The sequence below is a fragment of the Macaca fascicularis genome, chromosome 13, assembly GCF_037993035.2.
Source record: "Macaca fascicularis isolate 582-1 chromosome 13, T2T-MFA8v1.1".
NCBI classification, from domain to species: Eukaryota; Metazoa; Chordata; class Mammalia; order Primates; family Cercopithecidae; genus Macaca; species Macaca fascicularis.
In genome coordinates, this window is record NC_088387.1 from 795,683 (window position 1) to 808,465 (window position 12,783).

Genomic DNA, 12,783 nt, shown 5'->3' on the forward strand with positions numbered 1-12,783 from the left:
TAAGATTCTAAATAACCTAAAAGGCTAGTTAGAATACATCTACTATTATTTCAATTCTTTCTGTCATTTTTCCATAAGGGTGCAGTTAGGTTAATACATACACCTATTACTATTATAGTTATAAAAGATTAAGTTCATGTTTTTTTTTTTTTGAAACGGAGTATCACTCTTGTCGCCCAGGCTGGAGTGCAGTGGCACGATCTCAGCTCACTGCAACCTACGCCTCCCGGGTTCAAGAGATTCTCCTGCCTCGGCCTCCCAAGTAGCTGGGATTACAGGTGCCCGCCACCACGCCCAGCTAATTTTTATATTTTTAGTAGAGACGGGGTTTCACCCTGTTGGTCAGACTGCTCTCGAGCTCCTGACCCCGGGTGACCCGTCCACCCCAGCCTCCCAAAGTGCTGGGATTACAGGCGTGAGTCACTGCACCCGGCCTCATGTTTTTTATATATATACACATATACATAAATCCACTGTAGTGTCTAATCTTATACACTGAGTTATTTCCCTCTTAATCATGCTAAGTAACACAGATTGCCAATTTGAATCAAAAGGATTTAAACAGTGGATCCTCTATAGAAAAGAGATAGGTTTACAAGAACAAGATTCAATACTCATAGGAAATCATTTTTGAAAAAGTGTGTCTCTAATTTCTTGGAGATTCAGAAATCAAAGACTATTTCCTAATGAAACAGTGAAAACTAGCCCCATGCTAGTTTCAACTGAGCTGGCCCCAGTGAAGCAAATCTTACTACGACTTGGAGCCATAAACCCACAAAAGTACTGAGTCGGGCCGGGCGCGGTGGCTCACGCCTGTAATCCCAGCACTTTGGGAGGCCCAGACGGGCGGATCACGAGGTCAGGAGATCGAGACCATCCTGGCTAACATGGTGAAACCCCGTCTCTACCGAAAATACAAAAAATTAGCTAGGAGTGGTGGTGGGCACCTGTAGTCCCAGCTCCTCGGGAGGCTGAGGCGGGAGAATGGCGTGAACCTGGGAGGCAGAGTTTGCAGTGAGCCGAGATTGCGCCACTGCACTCCAGCCTGGGTGACAGGGCAAGACTCTGTCTCAAAAAAAAAAAAAAAACAAAAAAAGTACCAAGTCATGTCACTGAGGAAGAACACCGTGGATGAAAAGAGTCCGAGGCAGGGGTGGGACAACTGTGAAGGATGAGGTCTCGGAGGGTAAGGCCACTTCTAGAACAAGGCTTTTTAAAACAGGGAAAAGGCTATTAAAAAATAAAAATTCCCGGCTGGGCGCGGTGGCTCGCACCTGTAATTCCAGCACTTTGGGAGGCCGAGGCGGGTGGATCACAAGGTCAAAAGATCAAGACCATCCTGGCTAACACGGTGAAACCCTGTCTCTACTAAAAATACAAAAAATTAGCTGGGCGTGGTGGCGGGTGCCTATAGTCCCAGCGACTCGGGAGGCTGAGGCAGGAGAATTGCTTGAACCCAGGAGGCGGAGGTTGCAGTGAGCCAAGATCACACCACTGCATTCCAGCCTGGGCGACAGAAGCAAGACTCCGTCTCAAAAAAAATAAGTAAATAAAAATAAAAATAAATAAATAAATAAAAATTCCCAAGGCTTGTAAATCTGATATACCCACTAAAGTACAAAGTCATCTCTTAGAAAAAACTGGGGCTATGCATACCAAGTGGAGAGAGACTAAAGGCCCCAACTCTGTCCATCTCTCTTTTCTCTGTACTGGAATCTGCAGGTTCAACTAAGCCTACGTTGCTTAATCCTCCACCAAGTCTTTTCTGTGTTGTTGCTACACAAATGACCTCGTTACCAGGAGACTTCCAAATTAAAGTGAGCTGTATCCATACAATGAAATACTCTATGGTCATACCGTTGCACTGCAGAAGTCCATGGAAAAATGCAATGTATTACTACATTGAAAAAAGCAGCAGGCCAGGCGCAGTGGCTCACACCTGTAATCCCAGCACTTTGGGAGGCTGAGGCAGGCGGATCACGAGGTCAAGAGATAGAGACCATCCTGGCCAACAAGGTGAAACCCTGTCTCTACTAAAAATACAATTATTAGCTGGGCGTGGTGGCACGCGCCTGTAGTCCCAGCTACTTGGGAGACTGAGGCAGGAGAATCGCTCGAGCCTGGGAGGCAGAGGTTGCGGTGAGCCGAGATTGCACCACTGTACTCTGACCTGGTGACAGAGCAAGACTCCGTCTCCAAAAAGAAAAAAAACCCAACAAACTCAGTATTTCATAGTAGGAATATAGGTGATTATCTTTTTTTTTTTTTTCTGTATTTACCAAATATTCTAAACTAATCATGAATTGCCTTTATAATCCTAATTTCTTTCTTTTTTTTGGAGACGGACTCTCGCTCAGTCGCCCAGATTGGAGTGAGTGCAGTGGCGCAATCTCGGCTCACTGCAAACTCCACCTCCTGGGTTCACGCCATTCTCCTGCCTCAGCCTCCCAAGTAGCGGGGACTCCCTGGGACTACAGGTGCCCGCCACCACGCCCAGCTAATTTTGTTTTTGTTTTTTTAGTAGGGACGAGGTTTCACTGTGTTAGCCAGGATGGTCTCGATCTCCTGACCTAGTGATCCACCCGCCTCGGCCTCACAAAGTGCTGGATTACAGGTGTGAGCCACCGCGCCCGGCCAATCCTAATTTATTTTAATCTGCTAATGCAGAGTTTAAATTCAATCTCCATTTATTCCCTGAGAAGCCAGTCTCAGTTCAGATTAGACTCTTTTAAATGCTATCACAAATAAGAGTAGCGTTAGTGAACAGTATCTCCTTAAAATTAACTTTTTCCAATTAGATGTCCTGTCTCCTCAACTAAGGCACAAATGAAAACATGAGTATATTCTTGGTGTGAATCTAAGTCAGCAAGAGATATGGGCCATGATACAATATCCTTCAGGCCTCAGGTGCCCCAAACAAGGGGACTAAAGCAAACTAGTACTCCCCAAAATACAACTGGTAGCATTTGAGATAATTCTAGGACGTACATCAAGGAACATTTTCATTTTGACAGTACATTGTAAACTAATCACTAAAATCTTCATTCATGTAAAAAAGAAGAAAAATTCAGATATAAGAAATTCTTTTCCTGTTTCAAGAAACAGGAAGTTTGTGGCCATTCTACATACATTTAGTGAAGAAACTATATGGTCTATACTGCTGGCCCATCAGGTGACTGGGAGAAGAAACACAGCATTGTGTCTGCAGCGCGTGGCTCAAGCTGGCGTAGGGATGGGTGTCTCTGGTTCCCAGTGATGACAAACAGCCTGTAGGCAGAGGGGTTAAACTTTGAGTTAGATGTTTCGCGGCTGTGGAAAAACACTGGTAGCATCAAACAATCATTACTAATAAAAATAAGTCACTAAAATCCTGAACTTTTAAGAATCAGATTTTTAGGGCAGTCTTTCTTTTAAAAATAAAACAAAACTCTTGACCAACAACAACCTAAATGCCCAGCCTAGCTGGGAAAGTTATAGTTCATCCGCACAATGGGTGCAGCTGGGTAAAGAAAGAAGTAGATTTGTCCATCCCGGGGTTTCAGCACTGCACTGGCTAGCCTAGGTGAGCAGTCTACGCTGGGCAAACGGCGCCCTCTGCTGTGTGCGGCCAGCAACACACTCTTCGGAAAGACCTGCAACTGGCCAGGTCAGAACAGCAAGGTGCAGAGAGCACGTACACCATCCTACTCTTCTGTTAAAAAACAAGGAGCAGGTGTGAATGCATTTCACAGACTAACCCAGAAGTATGTAAGAAAACCTGGAAACAACGGTTGCCTCTGGGGAAGAAATCTGATACATTTAAAACTGGGTATGAGGGACTTGCTTTTTTTGTTATTTTTTGGAATTGTTATCATCCAGTGCATATATTACTTAAAAAGTTTTTAAACATCCATGTCTTAGAGGCAGCATCTAATCAATTCATGGAGGGTAAAGTCCTGTGAGGAAGGGGAGAGTTGAGAATTGGTGCATGTGAAGAAATGGGAATATTGCTAACAAAAACAGTGCACACTCTTAAGCTTTGCATTTCAATAGAGACACTAGTGACTCCAAGAGAAGTGAAGGGAATTAAAACAACCCTTGAGAAAGAAAAAAAAAAGGTTATTTAAGAATACTTGGCTTAAAAAAAGAAAACCAAACAGTGACAACAACAGCTATTTTCAAGTCTATGTGAAGTTATGAAGAAGACGGTAACAGCTGCTTTATGGCCACAGAGGGCCATATACCAGCAATGATCTTACGTGGCAATAACAAGTAGTATCAAATGGTTACAGTAGGCTATTGAAATATCTCCACTGCATAGACACACTAAGAAATAAAGGAATAATCTCCTTTTAATTAAATTAGATGATCTTTAAAATCATTTAAATATCTAATTAAAAGGAGGTTATTCCTCTTTTAATTAATTTAAATGATCTAATTAAATTAGATTATTTAATCCAATCTTTTCATTTTACAAAATAAACTTAGGCCTATGAGGTTAGGGACTTGCCAAAAGTCACAAGACTAGTTAGTAGCTGGGATTTAAGCACTAGTTCTGATTCCAGATGAGTTACTCAATCGCACAGAGGCAGGGAGATGACACACTGAGTTCCCTCTCAGCGCACTTAATGAACTAGTCAATAAAAAGTAGACAGGACATACTGGCGTTTCATTTTTAAACTCAGGACTTCATCATTCTAAATTCCGTCATGCAGCACACACTTTAGCTTTAGCTTTTCTTGTATGCTCCTTAATTTTCTTTCTTTTTTTTTTTTTTTTGAGACGGAGTTCTGCTCTTGTCACCCAGGCTGCAGTGCAATGGCACAGTGTCAGCTCACTGCAACCTCTGCCTCCCAGGTTCAAGCGATTCTCCTGCCTCCGCCTCCCAAGTAGCTGGGATTACAGGTGCCCGCCACCATACCCGGCTAATTTTTGTGTTTTTAGTAGAGATGGGGTTTCACCATGTTGGCCAGTCTGGTCTTGAACTCTTGACCTGACGATCCACCTGCCTCAGCCTCCCAAAGTGCTGGGATTACAACTGTGAGCCATCGCTCCTGGCCAGCTCTTTAATTTTCAACAAAATATCTTACTTAATATTGTTATTTATATTAATATTAAATAAGATATTTAATCTTGTACTGTTTAGTACTGCAATCTCTGACATACTTCAAAAAGTGTAAAATCATTACTAACAAATGTAGAATTCTTTAACTTTTTTTGAAAGCCTGAAATACTTCCCCAGCTAATAATGTACCTTAAAAGGTCCAACTGTCGGCCGGGCGCGGTGGCTCAGGCCTGTAATCCCAGCACTTTGGGAGGCCGAGACAGGTGGATCACGAGGTCAGGAGATCGAGACCATCCTGGCTAACACGGTGAAACCCCATCTCTACTAAAAAAAAAAATACAAAAAAAAAAACACAAAAAACTAGCCGGGCGCGGTGGCGGGCGCCTGTAGTCCCAGCTACTCGGGAGGCTGAGGCAGGAGAATGGCGTGAACCCGGTAGGCGGAGCTTGCAGTGAGCTGAGATCCGGCCACTGCACTTCAGCCTGGGCGACAGAGCGAGACTCCGTCTCAAAAAAAAAAAAAAAAGAAAAAAAAGGTCCAACTGTCAAAAGCAGAAAGAAATTGACTTTAGAATTGAGAAACAGTCACTTAAAATACACTGTTACTACAACTGACTTTGTTTAAAATGTGTTATAATTTTTAAAACAGGAGGTGGCATTAGCTTATGCAAAATTAGTCAGTTATAGATTATCCATCAATGATCAATTATCAGTTTGGGTTTTGTTCTTATTCTCTGAATTATTAATTTCAGACCATGAAGTCCCCATTTTAGGAAACAATTGCCCTGGAATCCAAAATGGGCCGAGCCCAAAAAGCACCCTCCTGTGGGTTATGTAAAAATACAAAAATTAGCTGGGTGTGGTGGCACATGCCTGTAGTCCTAGTCACTCGAGTGGCTGAGGCAGGAGAATCACCTGAACGCAGGAGGCAGAGGTTGCAGTGAGCCAAGATCAAGCTATTGCACTCCAGCCTGGGCAATAGAGCAAGACTCCATCTCAAAAAGAAAAAAAAAGACACATAGTCTGACCCCAAGGAGGATTCCGTTTCAGCATTTACAGTTTTCACTATTTACAGTTTTCACTACGATGAACTTCTTCCTCCTAATTGAAATCTCATCTATTTAATCAAACCAGCTGATCAGCGATGTGTTTGAGAGATTTTAGAAAACTATTGCCATTTGTCTGACCAATCTATTGCAGCATTTAGAAAAATACTGTAATAGATACTAAGGAAATTGTTGTAGGAAAAAGAAAAAAAATGTAAAGATAGAATTCTACCTAACTCAGCTATAAATACATACACAAACTTAATAATAAAAACACTGACCAGAGATTCAATCAAAATTGTGCTTATAACTATGTTGGAGAAGGCAGGAACAATGAAGGGTTCAATTTTCAATTAACATAACCATTGGTAAATTGAAAATTCAACTCTTCATTGTCCCTGCTCTAAGCCTAATACACAGAAACTACCCCGTAATCGTTTAGTTACTATTTTGTAAAGCCTTGAACTATAACAATTGCAATCATAAGAAATCTGAAAATACTCTTCAGAGCCTATGTATTTGTATCATAAAGAATGCGATTATTGAAGTAAGACTAACCAGGCTAAAAAATGAAAAAGAGAGAAAAGAAAAAAGCAGGTGATTACTCATATTTTTAAAAACTATAGAAACTACTCCGACATTACATCTTATGAGAAAAGGTGGTAGCATTAGTGAATCTCACCATTGCTCAGAGCACTCTTCCACGCCAAAATGGAAGCTGCTGGTAAGGTGCTTAGGGAACGCTGCCTCCCCAATAAATGACCTGCAAATTGGGGGAAAAAAAAAATTAAGATACATTTCTACATGAAAAGGAACATTTTAAACAGTAACACCCACAAAATATATCTATAGAATAAAGAACCAAGACAAGGGAATAAGTAATTTCTGGGCTCCAGGGCAACTTGTCAAGTAGCTGACATCATACCTCATCTTCTCCCTTCAACCTCACATCCAGCCAGTTACCAAGCCCTTCAGTCTCCTCAAAAATCAATCCACCTGCCAGCTGTACCTTTTCCTGTGGCCTCAAAGACCCTTCTTTGCTCAAGCCTCATCACCACTCAGCCACAGAGTAACAAGTTTCCTAGCAGGTTTCCTACTTTCAATCTCTCCCCCTCTGCTTCACGGCTTTTCTAAAATAAAAGGTCTGGTCACTTCACAGCTCTGACAGATTATTCTCTGGCTCCCTACTACCTTCAGAACAAAGTCAAAACTCCTCAGCATGGCCTACAGGCCTGCCATATGGCCCCAAGCTTCCACACCAGCCTGCTGCCTCACCTTTCTCTCCTCCACCTTCCCTCTGGCCATGCCAGGCTTGTACTCAGTCTTGAACCTACTGTGCTCTCGCATACTTCTGTGTCTCTGCAAGGTTCTCCGTTAGCCCGAAACATCACCTCTTAGTGAAGCCTCCCCGATCCTACAATGTTCCCCCTTCCCTCTGGAACCCCTGCAGCACCAGGCTGACTGTACTGTGTACCCCCTCACACAGTGTGGTACTCCAGAACAGGATCTGACACAGCATTTATGGGCAAGTGATTTTTGACAAGTGTGTCAAGATCACTCAATGAAGAAAGAATCATGTTTTCAACAAGTGGTGCTGGGACAACTGGATATGAACATGTAAAAGAATGAAGTTGGCACCCTACCTCACACCATATATTAAAACAAATTCATAAAGACTTACAGGTAAAGCTAAAATGATGAAACTTAGAAGAAAACATAGAGGTAAATCATCATGACCTTGGATTCTGCAATGGCTTCTTACATGAGACACTAAAAGCACAGCAACAAAAAGAAAAAAAAATAGATAAATGAGACTTCATCAAAATTTAAAACTTGTGGCTTCAAAAATACTGTCAAGAAAGTGAAAAGACAACACACAGAGTGGGACAAAAATTTTGCAAATCATATATCTGATATAAGGGTCTTGTACCTAGAAAACATAAAGAATACCTACAATTCAACAATAAAAAGACAACCCAATATAAAAGTGGGCAAAATATTTGAATAGCTATTTCTCAAAAAAAAAATATATATATATATATAAAAATGGCCATTAGCACATGATAATATGCTTCTTATTCATAAGGGAAATGTAAATCAAAACCACAAACTGATACCACTTCACATCCACTGGGCTGGCCAGGTATGGAGGTTCATGCCTGTAATCTCAGCACTTTGGGAGACTGAGGCAGGAGGACTGCTTGAGCCCAGGAGTTCAAAACCAGCCTGGTCAACATTGTGAGACCCTGTCTCTACAAATTTTTTTTTTTTTTAATTAGCTAGGCATAATGCCACACACCTGTAGTTCCAACTACTCAGGAGGCTGAAGTGGGACGGTCACCTGAGCCCAGAAGGTTGAGGCTGCAGTGAGCTGCAACTGTGCCACTGCACTTCTACCTGGGTAATGGGGTAAGAATCTGTCTCAAAAAAAAAAAAAAAAACACGAAAAAACAAAAATAAAAAATAAAAAAAAAAACCCACATCCACTAAGATGGTTATAGTCAAAAAGACAGACATTAAGTGCTGGCAAGGAGTAGAGAAATTGGAAGCCTCATATACTGCTAGTGGGAATGTAAAATGGTGCAGCTTTGGAAAACAGTTTGGCAGTTCCTTGACACCTAAACCTATGTTTCAGCATGGTGGCTCACACCTATAATCCCAGCACTTTGGGAGGCCGAGGCGGGAGGATTGCCTGTGCCCATGAGTTAGAGACCAGCCTCGGCAACATAATGAGACCCACTCTACAAAAAATAAAGAAAAACTAGCCGGGCATGGTGGCATGCACCTGTAGTCCCAACTACTCGGCAGGCAGAGGTGGGAGGATGGATTAAGCCCAGGAGATGGAGGCGGCAGTGAGCCATGATCGTGCCACTGCACTCCAGCCAGGGCGAGAGAAGGGAGTTAAAGAAACAGCAATTACAATCCTAAGTATATACCCAACAGAAATAAAAATATACTTGCAAAAACATTGCACACAAATGTTTCTAGCAAAATAGGCCTAAGAGCCAAAAGGTGGAAACAACTCAAATGTTCAACTGATGAGCAGATAAACAAAATGTGGTATTCATACAGTAAAGTCTTGCTACAGAGAGAGGGAAAGCACATCAGTGGTTGTGCTGGAGGCCAACGGGAAGCTGGGAAGTGACAGCTAAAAGGCACAGGTTTTCTTTTTGTAGTGGTTATAATGGCTGCATTGCTCTGGTGATATACTAAAAACCACTGAAATGTACACTTTAAATGGATTCATTGTATGGTATGTGAATTATGTCTCAACAAGGAAGCTGTTACCAAAAACAAAAAACAGGCTTTGGAGCCAGGTGATATGGATGCAAAAACCTGATGTCCACCTAGCCTAACCTTAAGCAAGTTTCTCAATCTATGTGCCTTAACTCCCTCATCTGTAAAATGGGAATAGCAGTACATACCTCATGAAGACATTGCGAAGATATGGTGAGGAAAATGAAGGAAAGCTACAACAGCTAGGAGCTATTTGAACAGGGCCTTGAAAAAGGAGGAGACAGCCGGGTGCGGTGGCTCACGCCTGTAATCCCAGCACTTTGGGAGGCCGAGGCGGGTGGATCATGAGGTCAGGAGTTCGAGGTCAGCATGACGAACATGGTGAAACCCCGTCTCTACTAAAAATACAAAAATTAGCCGAGCGTGGTGGCGGCCTCCTGTAGTCCCAGCTACTCAGGAGGCTGAGGGAGGAGAATCGCTTGAACCCGGGAGATGGAGGTTGCAGTGGGCGGAGATCGCGCCATTGCACTCCAGCCGGGCGACAGAGTAAGACTGTCTCAAAAACAAAAACAAACAAACAAAAAAACAAAGGAGAAGACGGAGACAACACGGACAAAAGAATGTTCAAGTCAGATTTTCTGCCAAATAACTTCAGGTTAAAGACTGCCGCTAAATGAGTTTTAAAATACACATATTCGGGCTTTAGCGGTCTTCGGATTTCGAAACTACAAACACTGGATTGTGGACTTCCAGTAAAATTGAGCAAACAGAAAATGCAAAGTCAACCACGGAGCGTTTCCTAGAGATAAACGTTACGCCGGAGGACAAACCCAGGCCGACATCCAACGACCCCGGGGGTCGCACGCGTGCCAGTTCCCGCTCCTCTTCGCCAAGCACGCTCAATGGGTTTTGGGAACTGGGAAGAACCTTGGAGAACGACGTCCAGTTCCCCCTCATTTGACAGACAGGAGCTCCGCGACCCAGAGACGGAGGGGACGCGCCCAAGGTCACACAGCGGCTCCGGGGAGGTGGAAGCACGGCGTGCGGAGCCGGCGGCCGCGGCTTCCCGCTTCCCTCCGCCCGGGCTTCTGCAGGCCCCAGACGAGCCCCGCTCCCGGCGTCCCAGCTCTCACCTGCCGTCCCGCTACACAGCGCGGGCAGCCGGCCCACAACACGCGCCGCGGTCGCCATGCTGGAGCCCGAGCCTCGCCTCGGCCCCCGCCCAGAGCAGCCTCGCCCACCGCCTGCCGCGACTGCTCCTCGTCAAACGGCGAGCCTTGGGCCGCAGCGGAATTCCTGAGGCCCGAGTCCACGCAGCAGCGCAGGCCGGGGTGAGGCACTGTCCGGACGGGACACACGGCACGCGGAGCCCGGCGCGGCCGCGGACAGCCCCGCGGGAGCCTCGCGTTAGGACCCGAGGGCTGGGCTTGGGCGGGCGGCCGGGCGGGGCTTGGGCGGGCGGCCGGGCGGGGGCGGGGCTTGGACGGGGGGGACGGGCGGACGGGCGGGGGCGGGGCTTGGACGGGGGGACGGGCGGCCGGGCGGGGGCGGGGCTAGCTCGCGCCTGCGGCGCCGGAGAGAGAGCGCAACCGGCCGGGTGAATTTGGCTACTTGTGCAGGGGCGCTCTGGAGGGGTCCGCTGGCGGGGGACCCTCGGGCTTACCAGAGCTGGCACTGCGGACGCCTGCGAGGTTCACAGAAGCACCGAAGGGGTCCAAGTGCAATGAGGATCCAAGGGATGAATAAGACGAGGAACGTAGAGGTGTTCATCCCCAACTCCAGGAAAGCTCTGAGTTTCATTAGATTAAGCACTTAAATGACCTGCATTTCACACACACTTGTGGATTCATACTGATTTTAACGTTTGGTCACACATGTGTATCTCAGCCCCGGGTCACGGTTTTTTTTATTGCCTCCATACCATCTACGTCTACTCAAGTGACCCACACACCTGCAACACAGCAGGGCACAATGTCTTGTAAGAGGGTAGCCTGCTCAGATAAACGTCTGGTTTTCAAGTCTAGCATAAAATTTTTCAAACATACAGAAGAGTAAAATTACTGACAAGCTAGAGTTAAAGATTATCAAGAGGAACACAGTTGTTTCATCTACTATTTTCCCATTTTCTTTGCTGAAATAGACAACTTATTTCACTCCAGGTTATTTTGATGCACACCATTTTCAACAGACCTTTTACATCTTGAGTTGGCGAAATTAAGAGAAAAGAGATTCATTACACCTATGTGTAAAGCCAACTGCTTCAGCATATTTGGGAACATGGTAAGACCAGCTAATTCCACGAGCAAGGACCTACTGCCACACTTCATTTGCTGTGGAGTGAGTTCCTAGGTCAGAGGCAACAGTGTGTAAAATAATTATTAAGTCCAAGGACAGTTGTTTTGGCAGACGCACGGTGGGCAGGAATAGCAAATCCATATCCAGAGTGTCTATTCCAGTCAGAACAAGTGCTGCCCCTTCCATGGTCCAATGTAATCAACCTAGAGCCAGAGAGCTTGCTGAGCCCCCAGAAGTGCTGCTGTATCAGGAGCTGTAGCCAGATTGACCCTGGCGAGTGAAAGTCCACATTGACCCCATGTGTAACCTCCATCCCTAGCCCTTTATTCATGAGTCCATTTGGCTAGGTAAAGAGGCTGACTGACATCCACAAAATGGATTATTCTATCCACCTCATTAAAATCCTCTGTGGAGGTCACCCTTTGATAAGCACTCATGTGGGAAATAATTATCTTCACATTCTGGGCCGAAGTCCATCCACATACCTGTTCCCTAGACGTCCTTGTCACCAACTTCCTAATTATGTTCCTCTCAAGTACTGACCATCCAGCCAAGCCATTAGCCACTGCTCATGAAAAAGTATAGATCTATACTTCCAACCAGGCAAAATGAACAACCAGGTACACTACTCTTATCTTCTTCCCACTGGGAGGATCTCCCTTCACCGCCATCCTTCAGAAGCATCCCAGAGTGGGATTGCAGTACTGCAGCTGTCCACTTTCAGGTGATACCAGCAGATCATGCAGAACCATGAGTAAACCAAGCCCAAGAGTTTTCTTCTTCAGGCAACTGGTCATAGGTAATTCCTCATGAAGCTGTGGGTAGGGGTTGAGAGAAGATCATGTAGCTTGCATGTTCAGGTCCTACTCCAGTTCAGTTTCATATGTACCATTTCCATTCGATGATGGAGTGTTGCTGTGCACGCACAACTTTATGGCTTGGTGATCATACAACAGCCAGTTCATGATGAGCAGCTTAAACTGCATGGTAAGTTGCTGGTCGATGGTCACGCCTTCAGACTCTGTTAAGGCCCAAAACCAGTTTGGTTTTGATTACTTAGTCATTTGTTTCTAACTTTTAAATTTGGAATAATTACAGATTCAAAGATACAGATAGGAAGTTGCAAAAATAGTACGGAGAAGTCCCATGTATCCTTAACTCA

At 44.8% G+C, this 12,783-nt stretch overlaps 2 protein-coding genes across 10 annotated transcripts in view; both read right to left on the bottom strand.

Moving 5' to 3' along the window:
* Window positions 1-10,534, bottom strand: part of MRPS5 (mitochondrial ribosomal protein S5) — a 35,643-nt gene extending 25,109 nt beyond the window's left edge. Inside the window, exons 1-4 of one of the 3 annotated variants that reach the window (XM_015433189.3) lie at window positions 9,515-10,534; window positions 7,771-7,859; window positions 6,772-6,852; window positions 3,130-3,267 (exon numbers count right to left, since the gene is read on the bottom strand). In XM_015433189.3, coding sequence (XP_015288675.1) covers window positions 3,130-3,267; window positions 6,772-6,852; window positions 7,771-7,807 — 256 coding nt within the window. In that variant the 5' untranslated portion in view covers window positions 7,808-7,859; window positions 9,515-10,534. The remainder of the gene's footprint in view (window positions 1-3,129; window positions 3,268-6,771; window positions 6,853-7,770; window positions 7,860-9,514) is intronic. The other 2 variants (XM_005574962.4, XM_015433190.3) reach the window with 2 other exon arrangements.
* Window positions 10,535-10,815: 281 nt separating this feature from the next.
* Window positions 10,816-12,783, bottom strand: part of ZNF514 (zinc finger protein 514) — a 91,985-nt gene continuing 90,017 nt past the window's right edge. For 2 of the 7 annotated variants that reach the window (XM_065526573.2, XM_065526574.2), the window contains exon 5: window positions 10,841-11,115. In XM_065526573.2, the coding sequence (XP_065382645.1) occupies window positions 10,986-11,115 (130 nt within the window). In that variant the 3' untranslated portion in view covers window positions 10,841-10,985. Of the gene's footprint in view, window positions 11,116-11,440; window positions 12,643-12,783 lie in introns of those variants that run through there. The other 5 variants (XM_065526575.2, XM_074010968.1, XR_012421851.1 and 2 more) reach the window with 3 other exon arrangements.